Source organism: Barbus barbus, assembly GCF_936440315.1.
Source record: "Barbus barbus genome assembly, chromosome: 47".
Lineage (NCBI taxonomy): Eukaryota > Metazoa > Chordata > Actinopteri > Cypriniformes > Cyprinidae > Barbus > Barbus barbus.
Genome location: NC_136725.1, coordinates 3,070,676 through 3,088,567, shown reverse-complemented (window position 1 = coordinate 3,088,567; position 17,892 = coordinate 3,070,676). Strand labels below are relative to the sequence as shown.

The 17,892-nt window shown below is 37.1% G+C and overlaps 3 protein-coding genes across 11 annotated transcripts; 1 reads left to right on the top strand and 2 right to left on the bottom strand.

Moving 5' to 3' along the window:
• The first annotated feature begins 47 nt into the window (after positions 1-47).
• LOC306865643 (vesicle-associated membrane protein 8-like) lies at positions 48-5,283 on the top strand. Of its 2 annotated transcripts, XM_079410371.1 has the most exons (4): positions 48-100; positions 1,641-1,738; positions 3,516-3,677; positions 3,871-5,283. In XM_079410371.1, the coding sequence occupies exons 2-4, from the start codon at positions 1,736-1,738 to the stop codon at positions 4,012-4,014; spliced, it is 309 nt and encodes a 102-aa protein (XP_079266497.1). In that variant the 5' UTR covers positions 48-100; positions 1,641-1,735; the 3' UTR covers positions 4,015-5,283. The 2 variants fall into 2 exon arrangements, with proteins under 2 accessions (XP_079266497.1, XP_079266496.1); XM_079410370.1 differs by lacking the exon at positions 48-100 and having other exon boundaries at positions 1,511-1,738.
• Positions 5,142-12,370, bottom strand: LOC306865642 (heterogeneous nuclear ribonucleoprotein D0-like). Of its 4 annotated transcripts, XR_013783883.1 has the most exons (9): positions 12,024-12,370; positions 10,819-10,987; positions 10,528-10,689; positions 10,316-10,447; positions 9,648-9,744; positions 7,490-7,633; positions 6,784-6,865; positions 6,349-6,450; positions 5,144-5,589 (listed from the first exon to the last, which is right to left on the bottom strand). XR_013783883.1 is itself a non-coding variant. In XM_079410369.1 (8 exons), exons 1-7 carry the CDS (start codon positions 12,167-12,169, stop codon positions 6,798-6,800), a joined length of 918 nt encoding a protein of 305 aa, XP_079266495.1. In that variant the 5' UTR covers positions 12,170-12,370; the 3' UTR covers positions 5,142-5,589; positions 6,784-6,797. The 4 variants fall into 4 exon arrangements, 3 of the variants coding, with proteins under 3 accessions (XP_079266495.1, XP_079266494.1, XP_079266493.1); XM_079410369.1 differs by lacking the exon at positions 6,349-6,450 and having other exon boundaries at positions 5,142-5,589; XM_079410368.1 differs by having other exon boundaries at positions 5,144-6,450.
• Positions 12,371-12,500: 130 nt separating this feature from the next.
• Positions 12,501-16,460, bottom strand: hnrnpdl (heterogeneous nuclear ribonucleoprotein D-like). 5 transcript variants are annotated; one of them, XR_013783882.1, is made up of 9 exons: positions 16,229-16,460; positions 15,711-15,879; positions 15,471-15,632; positions 15,252-15,383; positions 15,007-15,112; positions 14,750-14,914; positions 14,004-14,103; positions 13,534-13,637; positions 12,511-12,806 (listed from the first exon to the last, which is right to left on the bottom strand). XR_013783882.1 is itself a non-coding variant. In XM_079410366.1 (8 exons), the coding sequence occupies exons 1-7, from the start codon at positions 16,315-16,317 to the stop codon at positions 14,033-14,035; spliced, it is 894 nt and encodes a 297-aa protein (XP_079266492.1). In that variant the 5' UTR covers positions 16,318-16,460; the 3' UTR covers positions 12,501-12,806; positions 14,004-14,032. The 5 variants fall into 5 exon arrangements, 3 of the variants coding, with proteins under 3 accessions (XP_079266492.1, XP_079266491.1, XP_079266490.1); XM_079410366.1 differs by lacking the exon at positions 13,534-13,637 and having other exon boundaries at positions 12,501-12,806; XM_079410365.1 differs by having other exon boundaries at positions 12,502-13,637.
• Between the last annotated feature and the right edge of the window lie 1,432 nt (positions 16,461-17,892).

The window sequence follows — 17,892 nt, the reverse complement described above, 5'->3', positions numbered from 1 at the left end:
TATCTGTTAACCTTTACCTTTATCGGATTTACTTAGTGCTGAACTTGGTGAAGTTCTTAAAGCGGCCGCTAGAGGAAGCACAACTGAGATTGACTCGGAAGTAAGCGGTTATTACCACATTTATTAGCTGCCCTGATATTACCTCTAACTAGTCAGGTGAAATACTAAATATTTGTAAATGAATATTTGTCCGATTTTAACCTTTCATGGTGTGCACAGGAATGGCAGCGCAACAGTGTTTTGTCACATTTCGCCTGTTACTTTTCTCAGCGCTGCTCAGATTCGACCAATCACAAGCCTTCTTGATTACAGGAAATGGATTTGTTTTGAAACGTTATTAATGTTGCTGGAACGTATTTCTCGTTGTATATCATGTAACGATCATTAGAATTACCAAATGTAAAGGCTAATATCAGATTTTAGTCAATAAATGTCTGAAATAAGACCTAAATAAAGCCCTGTTTTAATGGTGGACTCGGCTTTGCGCCCCTCGGAGGAAGACTGTCACATAAAGAGAAAACATTGCAATAAAGTCCGTCCCTGTATATAAGCAGAAACGCATAAAAAGCGCTGTTTGTACAGGAAAAGCCAGATATGAGCATAACACTGACCCCCCACTGAGCCTCGTTCATCTCTAAGGATAACTTCAGGCCCTGTGTGGACAGACTAACAGCATTTATATATAACATAATATTAATCATGATATTTGTCTGTTTAGGATTGTACTTTGGCCATTAATTGTAAATCTAAACATTTACTGTGTAATGCAACTGAAATGCTATAATGCAAATTTAATTCATTAAGCTAAGCAATCAAATATATTTCCATCCAATGCTTTTATTCAACAAGGACGTGTTAAATTTATTGAAAGTGACAGTAATCAGCATATTAGTGTGATTTTTGAAGGATCCTGTGACACTGATGCTGAAAATTCAGCTTGGAATATATTGCATTTTAACATGAAATCAAGTCTTGGTGAGCATATAAAGCCTTCAAAGTGACTCCATTACCCCGCTCTGTTATAACAAACTCGCATAAAAGCACACTTAACCACTTTGATTCTTCACAATAGCCTATATTTTCTTTTTGATATTTGTAAGGAGTCAGTCCTAACATATAGAGTTTGAAGTTATTGAACAACATTATTACTTGTTTAATATTTAACAGTGAGGTCATCTGCTAAGGTTAAAGTCCTGTGAAATGAGTATAACAGCTGTTATTAAAACCTTGAATCGTTTAAGGAATACACAGGACAAGGCATAACTGATATGAAGGGAAGACTCAAGCAGTATTTTTCTCCAGAAAGTCATCAGATGATGCTATTCTGAATTAATAATCAAATTTAAAAAGGGATATTTTTAGTTGCCCCTGTAGAGAAAAGAGGAAAAGCAGGAGTGATATGTTCTTCCCAGTGCTGTACAGTGCAACAGCACCAGAACAGAGAGTCCAGCAGCCCTCGGTGCAGTGTGTAGTGTGTGTCAGCAGAGCGTACGGCGGTGGGTTGAGCCTCAGTGACAGACTCCTGAGGAGCCAGTAGGAAGTGTTGTGCTGGTTAATGTCCAATCTGTCTGGGAGGGGAAGCTCTGTTTGCAAATGAGTTCTCTAATGTTTCATCCTGTTCTTTCGTACTTGTGTTGCAGCTCACAGGAATGAGCTTCTCTAGAAATCCTGTCCTTTAAGCAATGCTCTAACTTTTGAAAACCTACATTTGAGGAAGTTTCACTGAAGTTTCAGAATGGTAAGTACACTAGAAAGCCTGCGCCGTTTGTTAGTTAAATGTTTATTTAAATGCTTGTTTGTTCAAGGCTTTGACCAGCCTGTTGAGATGATGTGTGTGTTCAGATGAACATTGTTTAGTAGTGTTGCATTAAAGATGATTAACCAACACATCAAACTCCATATGTGGTAAACAGAATATGACGACAATATCTGTTGAAGCTGACTCCGTCTAGATCTTTGGACTCATCTGAATATGATTGTCAGTCAGGAAGTTCATGGTGGACATGTGAGGGAAATGGAGACAAGATGGCACAGAAAAGCCACAAATTATATGAAAATATTAATCTGCCTTCTTTTACTGGCAGTACAATACAGTACCATGCTGATTTGGTACTGTCATGTTTGAATTTGATGTAATTACTGATCTATCTATCTGTTTCGCTTCCTGTTTTTGTCTCTCTTACTGTTTCTCTTGTTAAACTAACATTGAAAGTATATATGAAAGTAGGCTATATATATATATATATATATGATCGAAGCACATTGAGATTGTCTATTTCATTACATTGATCTACCTATCCATTGATATATCAGTTCAAAATGGAAAAGTAACAAAGTAAAATAAAAAGTAACAGTTACATTATATATAAGCAGGGCTTGACATGAAGTTTTTAGCTCAGCAGGCACTGTGGCTAGTGGTTTCCCAAAATTACTAGCCGCTCAGCATTTTCACTGGCCACAGTTTTGTTGTTGGGAAATTACATTATTTACATGACTACTTACGTATTAAAATTCATTTAAATTGATTTCCAGGTTTTTTTTTTGGCTATTTAAATAACTATTAAATACATGTGTCATCTTTCATATCAAATTCTTACATTTTATTAATGATATCATTTTAATATAATAAAACGCTATATATATACAAGCTCTGTTACTGTATATAAAATTCAGACCATGGCTATAGTGGGAGTGACCATGTTACCCGCCACGGCAAATTGACGGGTGTTAATGTCAAGCCCTGTATATAAGAGCAGTTAACAAGTCTTTGTTTTGCTTTTTTTTGGTAAGCCAGGTGAGAAACACTGTACTACTGTTTACTTTTTTCTGCCTTTTTTGTAGAAAATACTGCACTGTAGTCCAATACTGTAGTGCTTTTACAGTAAATATAGCCTATATATTAAAAAGTATCTGTCTATGAATTCATTTAGTATTTAATTCTACATCCTGTTTGATATCTAAATGCTAATTTCTATTTAAAAGGAGTTTTCTGACCGATGCACAACCCTGCTGGACAGGCCTAATGGAGTGCTATGAAACAGATACTTGTGTGTTGTTATGTGCAGTGTTAGGGATAACGCAATACAAGTAACGAGGGTTATGTTATCAGATTACTTTTTTCAAGTAACTAGTAATGCATTACTTTAAAATTTACTAAGTTACTTTTTCAATGAGAAATGCCATTTGCTTTGTTTTCTCGTGTACTGACTGACAGCTCTCCTGTTCCCATGTTGAGAGAAATCAGGAGTGAGTAAATGCAGAAAAAAGCATTTCCTTCAGCCTGAGGCTTATTCATTTCACTTTCGGTGTGAAAGGGCTTTAACAGTTGGCAAAAATATAACTTCTGGCTGTTTTGTTATTTAAATCAAATAAGCAAGGCCAGCTCAGGTTACAAAAAGTAATCCATAACATTTACGCAATTAGTGTAACTTTAACCCGTTACTGGTTATGTGTATTGTTATGTATTGTCATGTTGGGTCAGGTGGTTTACTCTTGGGTTTCTCTCCATAATCTAGGCTGACTACAACACCGAACCACCAGCACCTAGCAAACTCGGCCATGTTCAGGATCAAGTCAATGATGTTAAAGTCATTCTCAAAGACAACATCAACAAAGTCCTGGAGAGAGGAGAGCGGTTAGATGACCTGATTGACAAAACAGATGATCTGCAGGCCACGGTGAGCCTTTGAGACACATCAAAGTCAAAATGAGACCAATATGTAACATTTCTTGACCATGCTGATCTTTATAAGACCTCAAATGAACATTTAGTGAAAATAACACGGTGCCAGATGATCAAACCAGTCACAAAACATGTATTTTTTTATGTTTGTTAATGATAACAATTGATTGTGTAATTATCTTGCCCAGGCTGACTCATTTCAAAGGACGTCCACGCGTGTAGCCAGAAAGATGTGGTGGAGAAACACCAAGATGATGATTATAATTGGTGTGGTAGTGCTTGCCATCATCATTTTAATCATCCTGTTAGCAACAAACGTCATTCCCACCTAATACAACCCAGACATGTCATTTGCATTCATAAAATACACACACACACACACACACACTAAGAATTAATGACTTTTTTTTACTATGAAAGTAACTGGATACGTTTATGTAGAGATAAATTACTATTTTTGTTATATTGACATTTCCTATGATATTCTATATAAATCTGGGGCAGATATGTCAGGGGTGTATTCATATGCATTATGTGGTTTTTACTTGTTTTGGGTGTTTCCTCATATAATGGGACTGAAAACAACAAAATTCATTGTAAGTGAAAAATGTTTCAGGATTTTTTTTATTGTTAGTAGTCTTCCTCTGAGACTCACCGCTCTGCTTGACACATTCACTCCAAAGATATCAAAAACTATATTTCAATTCTATTTACATTTCATTAAAAACCTGCAAACCACCAGCAGACCTTTATTACGGCGCTACAGCGATGAATTGTTATATGACTGTGCTTCATATGATTCCTCATGCTTTAATTACTGTGAAATCACTCTGCTCATGAAACTGATTTTATACCTTGACAAAGTGCATAGTCTGGGTTGGGTTGAATTTAGAGCGTATGTCTTTGTGTCTTTACATTTAAATTCAAACCCTTACAATGTATCAGTCAGTCTTTGTCAACAGGATGTATGGCCTGTATGGGAAATACTGATTGGCATTTACTTATTGTGTAAAAATAATTGCATGACAGAATGAAGCCTTAAAAGGAACCGTTCACCGAAAAGTGAATTACTTTTCTATCCAACAAGGTTTAATTTAAAAAAAATATAATGGTAACACTTTATGTATAATGCATTATACATGTATTCATAATGTGCATTGTAACTTTTCATAAACAATTGCAACCAAGGCATTATTAAGCATTACACTTTCTGAAGATGTGACAATAAATAGTTAAGTATTATAACTGTGGTTACAATTATTCTTGAGACCATACAATGCATTTCAATAAAACTACTTTTATAGTGCAGTTTATTCTCTTATAATATCTGGGAATATAATGCACAAGTCAAATCATAAAACTGGGTCCCAGCTTCTTTACTGGTGTTATATTGATAACAGCAGCAATACTTGACATGAAGGAGAGTAAAAGATGACCGTCTACAGCAGAAACAACAGGTGTAAAGGTTCATACACTTTTATTTTGTTGCATTTTCCAATGGTTTACATGACTCTGTAGCAAAATACTGCAATATGAAATGAATATTAAATGGCCTACACTCTGTACGCACTTGTAAGCAATAAATTAATAGACCTGTATACAAATAATGTCTAAATGATTTGGGCTCTCTATAGTTCATTGCACTCAACAACACAAATGCATGAGAGCAACACCGCAGGGAATACGCTTATAAACGTACAACAAATTAAACACAAACACAAATATTCTGGATGTTAGAGTTCGAAATAACACTTGAGATATTCTTTAGTGCGTGTCCTTCAAAGTAACTTCAGATTTTGAATGAAATGGCGACCAAAGTGTAGTAACGTGTTGATCAACTCCATATTTAATAAGTCTGGCCCTCTTGTTTTCTCCTCTCAGGGTCGACTTGTGACTCGCTCGCCCGTCTGAAACACAAAAAAGAAAATGGCAATTATGCTTCAGAAGGACACAACCTCATAAAATGTAAAGGAATCCCAAATCCCCAATAATTTCAATAAGGAGACAAGACATGACTTTCAAATCGAATAATAGCAAATACAATAGCGTTAAATTAAAAACCTTGAATCGATGGAAATTAAAAGACAAGAAGGAAAGCATTACAAGCATAACAATATGACCTTTCCAAGATTTCAAAAGGTTAAAAAAGAGAATATGTTAGATGAAATTAACACGGTTTACAGGTGAAGCTTTTTCCACCGCTGTCAGTAGAAAAATCACACAATACAAATATTTTTAAAAAAGCACTTCTCCGGGGCGCAGCGGCATCCAAACCGGCTTTTAGCTCTTGGACTACAGGATATTACAGCTACAAATAAAGAAAAGCAAGCATTACAGGTAAGATTAGATTAGAAGTGCATCTTAACACTGGAAAGTCCAGAGAAAGCCGTATCCTTCAAAAAGTGAACAGTTAATTTTAATTCCGGCTCTCGTGTCATATTTTACCATTACTTGATGGTGCCTGGAAAAAATGGCATTACATTATAATATATTATTACATAAAACCAATCCCAAGAAGTTTAAGAGGAACATTTTAATACAAAAAAAATAAATAAGAATACACACAAAACAAAAACAGAAGATAAAAGCTTGACGTGTCCTTATGTTTTTGTTGCTGTAGTTGTTTTGTTTTTACAATTCGTATACAGGATGTTGGAAGACCATACCAAATGGGAGCATTCGAGAGCGTACGCCTCTCGTACCCTGTCCGCATTGAGCGGGCCTGAGACAATCGGGAAGTCAGCTCATGGCCTGCAAGGAAGTCCCCGCTGGCAGGTACAAACAAGGTATATGTCAGAGTTAGGAGACAACATTCTTCGGTTTTCTTTCCTTGTAATTCCATATTTTCTGGTACCCATTTAGCAGTACTGTACCTGTTATTTTTTACAGTTAAAAACAAAACAAAACAAAAAAATTGGCAAGAAACAGCCAAAAGCCAGCTGTTTCTCTATGTCTCTATGTTACCACTACTGTAAAGCACTTCAGGGTGCTGTGAAACTTTAGAGAAAAACAAAAATTAAGCAACGTACATTACAAAAAATGTTTACAAATGGTGATTTAGAGACTAAAGTTGCATCGGCGTGAGCAACGCGACAACATACCTGCACGTTTCTCGTTAATACGGCTTGTAACTGTTTTGATGGCCGCCTCGCCTCAGGGATTTGCCGTAGCCGCTCTCCTGATCTAGAGTTAGGAGCAGAAAACACAAACAACGCAGATGTCTACAGTTAAACGTGTTGGCACACGGGCGCTCAAGAAAGGCGGAAAACAGAAAACAACCTTAGCAATTTGGGTTTTAGAGCCAATTTCGTGACACTTGCGAGATACTTACGTTAATTGTATTCAAAATACTGTATTCTGAAAATGTGGTGAGAGACACAGATCTGTGGCGTAAATGAATGTTTGAAAACTGTTTATTATTTTCTAAAAACGACCGCCGTCCGGCAGTCATTTCTTGCATGGCCTACAGATTTACATGTCCAATGGATTCAAAGGCACTTTGACAGATGTGTTTCGAAGCTAAGACATCCCTTTCTATATTTAGCACCATAGTTATTATAATACATATGTACAGTATAGCTTTGTGCAAGCAAGCCTTCCCTGTAGGACAAAAAGCAACCGCAGCAATGTTCTAGAGTTTTCTTTCGAAGCGTAAGGCATGTATGATACAAGCATGTGCATTCTGCTCAGATAATTTAGTGCACAACTGTCATAGTCCGGGTCGAGTACCGACAATCCACGATACAATATTTCCTTAGTTTTTTCATCTGTGCGTTCACAAACAGTATTACATACTGCTGTAGTCACCATATCCGTAGTAGTTGTTGTAACCCGTGTAATCATAGCCCCCGTATCCACCATAGCCTTGATTGTTGTAGCCATAGTTCCCGTAATTTCCATAACCTTGATTCCAGTAATTTCCGTATCCCGGGTTCCAGTTCTGATTGGGACCTGCAACAGACGCCAAAGGCACAACACTGTTAATAACGGCTGAGGATGCTGCAAAACATGTATAGCAGGCTATTAACGTAAGTGGACTGAGCTATCAAAACCAAAACAACATTGAACTCTGAATTAATGAACATAATTAAAATGCAAGGAAATTCCAACTGTTTACAAATTAATTACCAGAAATATTAATAATGATCAAAATGCAAAGTACAGAATTTTTAATTGTATTTATGGCTCATATTGGAAGAGCGCTTCATGCACCAATTCACCAATTTAAAAAGATGTTTTGATGAAATGATCCTGAAGTTGTGTACATTGTATTGCTCAACAGTAAGGTTAATGGACGTGTTTATTGACCTTATTATTGTAATTAATCTAGAAATATATGGTTCTGAGGATTATAAGCAGTGTTGGGTAAGTTACTCTAAAAAGTAATTAATTACTAGTTACTAATTACATCTGTAATCACAGTGTAATTAGATTACTGTACAAATTACTCTCTCCAAAAAGGGTTTAATTACTTATTACTTTCTAAACCCTATATCAACCTCGACAAGTTATTGATACAAGGATAGACATGAAACGGTTCTTTTAATTCTTTCAAATAAATAATAGATAACTACAGAAATTACTCTGGTCACACTTTAGATTAGGGTCCAATTCTCACTATTAACTATGCCTTTTGCCTCAATATACTCCTAATTACTGCTTATTAATACTTAGTAAAGTAGTTGTAAAGTTTAAGAATTGGGTAGAATTAAGGATTTAGAATAAGGTCTTGCAGAATAAGACATTAATGTGTGTTTTACAGGCTTTCCTGTAGCTCAAATAGTACGCCAAGGTCATGGGTTCGATTCCCAGGGAAAGCAAGAGCTGATATAAAAAATAAAAAAAAATGTAAAAACTGTAACTTGAATGCAATGGAAGTCGCTTTGGATAAAAGCATCTGCTAAATGTAAATGTTTTAAGTAATAATAAATAGCTAATAGCCAACTAGTTAATAGTGAGAACGGGACACTAAAGTGTTACCAATATTCTTATATACTCAAAGTGAGAAGGCTACATAAAAAGCATGCATTTTAAGGTTAGACTTTAAATTTTCATGCTAAATTCACTATTGTATTGTATATAAATGTTCTACAGTATATACACGGTATTAAGTCAATTACATAAGTAACTAATTATATTGAAAAAATAAGAGTAATCCCTTACTTTACTTTTTCAAGGGAAAAGTAATTAAATTACATTAAACTTATAATCAGTGTAGGGTGTAACTAGTTACTAAGTATCTAATCACTTGAGAAAAACATTTATCTAGCATATCAGATTATAAGTAGTCCAAATTAATATGCAAATGTTTTGTTCGCTAAATTTGGAATTTCTTTGAATTGTAATTCAGGCCCCGTTTACACGTGTTTCTCATTTTAAAACGTTGTTTTAGAACGAAAACGATCCCCGTTACACTGGCGTTTCAGAAACGATCTCCGTCTACACAACACAACCTTAAACGCATGTCACATGACCATTCATGCAGGTACAACCATAGATATGTATAGGTAGATCCCTATTATTTAGATGCGGACGCGTCTGCGTGCCTGGAGCGGTCGAATGGGGAATCTACCCACACATATCTATGTGTACAATAACGAGCATTATGTTATTGTTTACACAGTCATCAAGCACACGCAGAGAGAATGTGGGCAGCCATGCCATCGTTTTCAAAAGTCTGCGTTTTGGTCCGTTTACCGTGAAACACAACCCCGAAGTTTTCAAATTAAAACGGGGTCTGCAGCGTTTTCAAAAGTTTCAGTTTTTGACCTCGAAAACGCCAGAGTAGAGTAAGCGACAGGCGTAACCGTAGCAAAAGATATGCGTTTTAAAACAAAAACACACTAGTGTAAACAGGGCCTAAGTGAATTCCTTTTTCAATTCAACATTCCAAACTCCAGCATTCTGGTTTTGCCCTGCTCTATCAAAGGGTTACTGTGGTGTAGTATTTTACTGGATGACACACCTCCTCTCCCTCTGGCTCTGCCGGTGTATCCTCCTCTTCCGCCCCACTGCTGCTGCTGCTGGTACTGCTCCTTTGACATGGCCACCTTGACCTCACACTGCAGACACAATGACAGGATCCACATTACTATCAGACAGACAACATTCACAGCTGTCAAGAGCATTTCACCCACATATAAACTTTGTGTGTCACTATAAAGCCTGACTACTGATTCTCAGTTCTCACAATCACAGAAAAAACACGCAAATAAAGTACCTTTTATTTCACTGCATTATCCAAAAATATGCATTTCCACATGGTAATTTAGCAAACGAGTGATTTTTTGGGAAAAAAAGAGTGCGATATGTACCATTAAAGTGATATAAAGCTGTGGCCTAAGAATGAGGGAATGAGTTGTAGGATTTTTTTTTAAACTAAAACAAGGGGGTAAAATTACTTAAACTTTTTTCCAGCATATCATGTGCAGGTCTCCATAGGTTTTAATACGTTTGTACAAAAAAGCAATTTCCTCACATTGTCTTCATGAGGTTTTATAGGTCTATAATATAAAAAATGTGGAAATATTTCACCAGAAACTGTCATTGTTTTAAAATAATGAAGGTATATAATATTTACGGTTCAGGTCAAATGGCAGGATCGTGCACATTAGGATCGTTTTAAGACCGTACCTTGCTTAAACCGATGTTGTGGTACTTCTTCTCCATTATTTTCTTTACTGGTTCCTCCTCTTTAAATGTTATAAAACAAAAACCTCGTCTTTTATTTGTTTTATTCTCCATTGGCAGCTCAATGGATTCCACCTGAGGAAGATATAGAAATTATGGGGTGTTTTGTCACATATATTTTACTAACGTCTATCAATTTTCCACTTTCTCCGTACCTCTCCATAGGCGTCAAAGTACTCCCTGATCTTCTCTTCTGGAGTATCTGGGGAAAGACCTCCTACAAATATCTTCTTCACAGGCTCTTTGGACTTCATGGCCTTTGCTTTCTTAGGGTCAATTGCTTTTCCGTTCAGTTTGTGCTCCTTTTGTGAGATCACCTTAGACCAGGAACAGACACACATCAAGATTTGATTTAATCGGTCAAAGCTGCCTTGCCAGGCTCATAACTCAAATGGCATAATTCTAACAGATTTATAAACATACACAAAAATATCTATCCACAATACCTTTTCCACACTTTCAGCATTTTTAAACAGAACAAATCCAAATCCTCTGGACCGGCCTGTCAAAGGATCCAGTTTTAAGGTGCAGTCGACCACCTCTCCAAATTTAGAGAAGTAGTCTTTCAGGTCTTTCTTTGATGTGTCCCAACTCAAGCCTCCAACAAACATTTTCCTAAAAACAAAAAGACTGATGTTACAACAGATTGTGGAGGAGGACATTACAGTGATTTATATAAGATGAAAACGCTTATAGGTCAAATACTACATAACAAAAAACAAGCGATTACAGGAGGGATCTGCAAAGTTTATGAAGGAAAATTTAAGACCGTTATAAAGACCAAACATTAAAGGGAATATGCAATATGTTCTCTCAATGTTAATGTCTAACAAGAACACAAACCAATGGCCATTACTCGATTACTTTTTAATGAATTATACCAAAACAAAAATCTTTTACTTAAAGTATTTTTGTGGTGCATTTCAGAGAAAATGTCTAAACTCTTAAAACAAGATGCTAAAGGATATGATATATAAGAAGTCTCTGAGAAATTAACTTAGCTCCACTGACAGATAAATAAAAAACACTTATCTTAAGTCTGCATTTGAAGTAAATATATCATGCTTTAACAATGTTTATCTATTTGTATTGGAAAACGACAAAAATACTGACAAAGATGTACATTTTCCATTACATGGAACATTTACAACCATGACTTTATGATTTTAAGGCCTTTTTAAGACCTAACGTACATTAAAGCCTGGATAAGAATCCTTCAAGCCTTACTTTCACCGGAAAGGTTGACATTTCACACGACGTCTAGTCATTCATTTATGATAAAACTACGCGACGACACGCTATGAACAAGCAGATACTAAACACATTGAGTTTCTCGATGGAAAAGACACAGTTGACAAACTTGTATTTGAAAGGCAAATGTGTTTGGAAACAGCAGCAACCTCATGAATATGCGCACGACTAATGATATTCACAGCCAGACGGATATACTGACGTTATTTATACAATTTGGCCCTTAATTATGTGCTCCACCATGATAAACAGATACTGATTGACAGAAAACAAGTCGATTTGTGTCCTTATTTGAGAGGAATAGCCTCTATAGACCGGGGAAATGACCTAACTAATGGATTATTATAGGGAAACCGTGTAAATTCTTGTTTATTTGTGCAGTCAGTGAGCCGAGACTCACCCCTCATCTTCCTCGTTTTTACTGGCGTCTATCTTGGAGCCCTCCGCCTTTCCCTGGCCTCCTTCATCGGCCCCCAGGAGCTCCTCTCCATCAGTCTCCTCCATCTTCATCAGCGGCTCCTCGCCCAGGATCTGCTCCTCGGACATCTTTGATCAGCTCTCGGCGAAAACGCGGAATACTACAGCAGTTTTTCCTCAGGAAAACGTCGTAGGTTAAAACGCGACTGAACTGGCGGTATATCGTGTTATATTAGGCTCGGAATCGCGTTTGTTTTAGTCTGCTTTCAGGATGTCGATGTCAACGTCGTCCATTCACAAAATGGCGGCGCAACGGAAGTCGAGCGTAATGACGTCACTGCGCTTTTGAAAACAGCGACGTCAACGCTGATTGGTTGCGACGAGCGCATACGTTTATAGAGATTATATCACGGGTGTATAACACACACGAATGAGAAAATGAAAGAAACACAATACAACAACAATTTCTTCGCATTTTTTAATCCCTTTATCCAAAAACTTTCAGGAAAAGAACTAAAATACAAAATAAAGGACACTTTTTCTATTCAAGACTTAAGAACACATCAGCACAAAACCTACAGGTTCAATCTGAACAAAGCATGGAATAAGACAAACTTGGAAACAAAACGCCTCGCTATTTACAAGGTTAGACACTGAATTCATCCCCACAGGACTGAATAACGTTTTTTTTATTTTTTTATAGTTGTTTAAGGACAGGAATCCACAAGCTGCCTCCGAGGAGCAATGTCGAAGTCAGCCTGCCGACCTACAAGAGAAGATACGCAAGATGAACCACTCGGATTTGGACAGGTTAAAGAAAAGAAAAAACAGCACGTCCATGTTTCAGTGTTTAACTTCTTGAGCTGTCGATTTTAAACTAGGAAAACCATCATTAAAGATTAAAGATCATATGTTCGACATCTTAAGATCGACAAAACAGCTCGTAAGCCAGCAAAAGCTTCAGCTCCAGGCGGTCGGTCGACCAATCGAGGAGCGAGCCCAAACGTCTTCCCCTTTAAACCGAAAATTGACATTTGCATTTAGCCAATACGTGAATTGGTTTCATCTGTCTAACACAGATTCGTCAGCTTTCAATGGCTTGGTAAACCACTTTCTACATATGATCTTTAAAGGCTATGCGCTCAAGAAAAAGCCTTGAGGTGTACCCATTTGAAGTTCTCTATGGCCTCTAAAGAAAAAGCAAGCATTATGAGAGTTTATGCAATTATTTACAAGGGAGGTGTGACTGAAACCAAAGAAATAAAATAATAAATCACTGAAGCTCCACAACTGAAATACAAGAGCACTACAATTGAAAAAAGAGAATACAACAATTAAGCAGTTATGAATCACTTTTAGGTTACGTTAATAAAGTCCTGGAAAAAACACATTTGGAACTGTTAACGAAAACCAACAACTTAAGGAAAATGAAGGAAGCTCCTTTGTCTTTTTGTTTGTTTTACGCTGGTACAGGAAGTTTGAAGAGACCATACCACAGGACAGCGCTTTCTTGTGCATGCCGTGCTCTCTGCCCGCTATGTGCGACGCCCAGAGAATGTCGTGGTCAGGTGACACACGGCCTGCAATGAAGTCCCCGCTGGCAGGTACAAACAAGGTACAATAATCAGAATTAGGGAAAGAAAGGAAAAATCAGGAGTGGCGCCCTTACTCTGTACCCCTTAGCTGTACTTTACCTGTTAGCATTGCTATCAAGTCTCTATGTTATTCCATTATGATCACCTGTTAAAGCAGGAGGAGGAAAAGGAAAACCTACAGAAAAACACTTACGTTTTTCTGGCACGCTAAAAAGGCAAAATGGCTACACAAACATGAGATTAAAGATCTATAGACGTGTTGTTCAACTTGGGCGCATTGATATGCGTAAGCCTTAGGCTGTCAGATAGTGTCTATTGATCTTTAACATTGAGGTCAGGTCCAGAACGCAGCAAAGATGTGACCTTACCATGAACGTCAATGTGTTTAGCCACTTTATCAATACGGCTGGTAGCTGTTCTGATGGTTTCCGCTTTCCCGCGAGGCCTTGCCATAACTGCTCTGTTGACCTACAAAAATTACAAACATATAAAGCAATTTGTAGTGTCTTTTTTCGCACTTTTTGAGAATGTTTGCTGCTCCTTGCTTTTCTACAAAACCACTGTACTTGCACTGTAATATACCGAGAAATCATCTCTAAAGCAATACCTAAATATCACTAAATGTGGATAAAACCTACACATAACAGTAGGCTTGCTTGGGAACAAATTTATGTACTTACAAAGCACTGAAACACTTTTGTAAACATTTTTTATTTGTCCTTTCAATTTGTATTCGGAGCAATTTCATCATTTTCATAGCGATGGTATACATATATAATATATAAAGTGATATTAAAAGGAATACACTATTTAAAACAGTTTAATAATACCTATTATAGTACTTTAACATTTTGTAACTTTATTTTTTTTATAACTGTATCCTTACTGGTTGAATAAATTATTCTTCCAAATCCATTTATGTGCTTAATTGTACTGACTTTGCAAAATGTGCAATTTTTTCCAAATTATACCCCAATGTAAATTTTGCCTAAACTGAATGGATTTTCAAAACTAATAGCTTCCTAAAGCGTGGAAAACAAACAAAACATCATGAATATCAAGGCTTGGGTCTTTGAATGTTAAAGGTTCATTAAAAAACTGTTTATAAAATTACCACTGTAATCATCATAGCCTTGTCCATAGCCATAATTGGGATAGTTGTATCCTGAATAGTCATAGCCAGAATAGCCATTATAGCCCTGGTTGTATCCGTTGCCGTAGCTTCCATAGTTCTGGCCGTAGTAGCTGTTGTATCCTTGATTATAGCCCTGGCCCTGTCCTGTTCACAAAGAGTCAGAGGAGCCCTTTTAGTCCAAAACTACTGGAATTAAAAGTCTGCCAGAGACAGCAGCAACCTCTAGATTTGCAAACCTCTTCCACGGCCCCTGAAGCCTCCTCGTCCTCCTCCGAAGCCTCGGTCCGCTCTGCCCTGTTGCTGTCTGTAAACTTCTTTAGGCTGGGCAACTTTGACTTCACACTGACAACAAAGATTAACAGCATTACGAACATGTAGGGTTGAGCAAAACAATGATTTAGTCACAGTAATGCATGCCTACTATGACCCGCTTTATTAATACAGAGCAAGGTACTGGTCAAACATGGTAAGATCAACATACCTTCCCTGATCCAATTTGATGGTATCTGTTCTCCAGCAGTTGCTGAACGGGATCCTCTAAGACGTACGTCACAAAGCAGAATCCCCGCCTTTCGTTTGTTTTGGTGTCGATGGGGAGCTCAATGTTTTCAATCTTTTGAGAGAAAAATACACAGGCTAGTTTAGACGCGCCGGTGTGGTGGTACTTCCAAAAAATTAGATCTTAATTGGAGATACTCACTTCTCCGTAAGCTCCAAAGTACTCCCGGATCTGTTCCTCAGACGTGTCTGGACTCAGACCGCCGACGAACACCTTCTTGGGGGGCTCCTTGCCCTTCATGGCTTTGGCTCTCTTGGGATCGATCAGTTTCCCATCCAGCTTGTGCTCCTTCAGCTCCAACACCTAAACACATCAAGAAGAACCTGCTGTGAATGCTGCTGAAACACCGCTATCAGTAAACCTAAGGACAGGGACATTTACCTTGTCAACGCTCTCAGCATCTCTGAAGAGCACGAACCCGAAGCCCCTGGAGCGTCCAGTCATGGGGTCTGTTTTGATGGTGCAGTCAAGGACCTCTCCAAACTTGGACAGGTAGTCAGTAAGGTCTTTCTTGCTGGTGTCCCAACTGAGTCCACCAATGAACATTTTCCTACACAAAAATAAACAGCATTCACATTACACCACTGAATAATAGATGCAACTCCTAGTATTATACACACATTTGCTAGTGATGCATGTAAAAATACAACATAATAAAATATAAAACATTGTTTTTTGTAATTAAACCTCATTTGTAGATTGTTTAATGCCCTAAACCATTAGATGCTAACACACTAGCACACAAACGGATTAGCTAGGTTTCGAGCATTTTGAGCGCATTGTTATGTTTAATATTGTGCATATTACTACTGTAAGCGTTAGTAAGGTCATGGAAGTGAATGATCGATTAGAAGATGTTTTCAGTTGTTTAATCTGTTGTTGTGTCGCGAGGGCCTCACCCGTCGTCCTGCAGATTTTTACTCGCGTTTATCTTGGAGCCTTCTGGAAACTCGTCGGTGCTGAAGTCACCTTGCTCTTCGGCCTGCATTTTGGAGTATATGTAGTTTGATCCGACGCCTGCTACGAAACTGATTGTATTACTGTGGAGTTAAAAGGTCAAAGACTTCAACACGAATAAAGTGCCGCGTTGATTAAAATGGCGGACGGAGATCAGTGACGCAATCCGTCTGCACGAGCAAGCGGGGGTGGGCGGGGCTTATGCTAATAAAAGATACATCTTAATCCCAATGTGTGTGTTTTTTTTTTTTCAATGACCCAGTTATCCTTAATAATAATATGCGCGTTCTATTAAATAATTCCAATAAATGACACCAGTGTACTAACAAAAATGAAAATGGGCTGTTTTCCAACATCGGGAGCCTGATTCAGTAAAAAAAAAATTACTACTGAAAAATTACTACTCCCATAAAAACACGGTCAAGCCAGCAAACGAGACGTTATTTTTTCTGTTTGTTTTATGTACATCTGCTTAATATTCGTGTTATTTATTGCTGTCTTTGGATCTGTATTAGGCCTACTGTATTCTTCTACCTGCATTTCATTACAGGAATCGTAGATTTAGAGGGATATAAAGACACCATTTCTTACAAGTAGAAAAAAAGTATTTTACGAGACGTCCCATACTATATACACACCTCATATTAATCATTTTTACTACACCGTTTTGAAGAAATGTTGCAATATTCAACTTCAGAGGGCATCTAATATGCTGAAGAAACAAATGATCAGTTCATACAAGCCGTCTCATGCTATCTACATACCTCATTTACTGCAGAGTAATGTGCTATTGTCTCATTTCAGTGTCCTGAAAACACCCCATTTCTAATAAGAAGAAATGGACGATCAGGACATCCCATATTTCATGCACACCTCATATGAACAGCGTACATCTTTTAGAGATGTGTAATATCACAACACTTTAGAGGGCTACAAACATCTCATTTGTGTCTAAGTAGAAGTGGTCAGTTCTTATATGAAGCTATTTTGCGGAGACACTTTAGAGAAAGGTAACACTTTAGAATAGGGAACACTTGTTCACTATTAACTATGACTTTTCCCTCAATACATTCCTAATTTGCTGCTTATTAATAGTTAGGTAGTTGTTAAATTTAGGTATTGGGTAGGATTAGGGATGTAGAATAAGGCATTAATATGCGCTTAATTAATACTAATAAATGGCTAATATTCTAGTAATATGCACGCTAATAAGCAGCAACTTAAGAGACCCTAAAATAAAGTGTTACCTAGAGAAATGTACCATTAGATTTTACTTCAAAGTCTTATAGAGAGGTGTAATCTAAGTACAAAAACAGTTGATTCTTATAAGTCATTTCTCATCTTCTATACATACAACATTTTACTGTATCATTTTTAAAGTGCATGCTATTATTTCAATTATAGGATTATACAACTGTACATGTATGCTTTCTAATAAGTACAAAAAATCAACAGCCAAATCTTATAATGGACCTCCCATACTATCTGCACCCTTTATATTAAAAACATTTTACTGTAGCAATTTGGAGTTCAAAGTCAAGAAAATTCTCAGACGTTGCACAATTTTTCCAGTATTGAAAACTAGAAATATTATTTCAAATAAGTA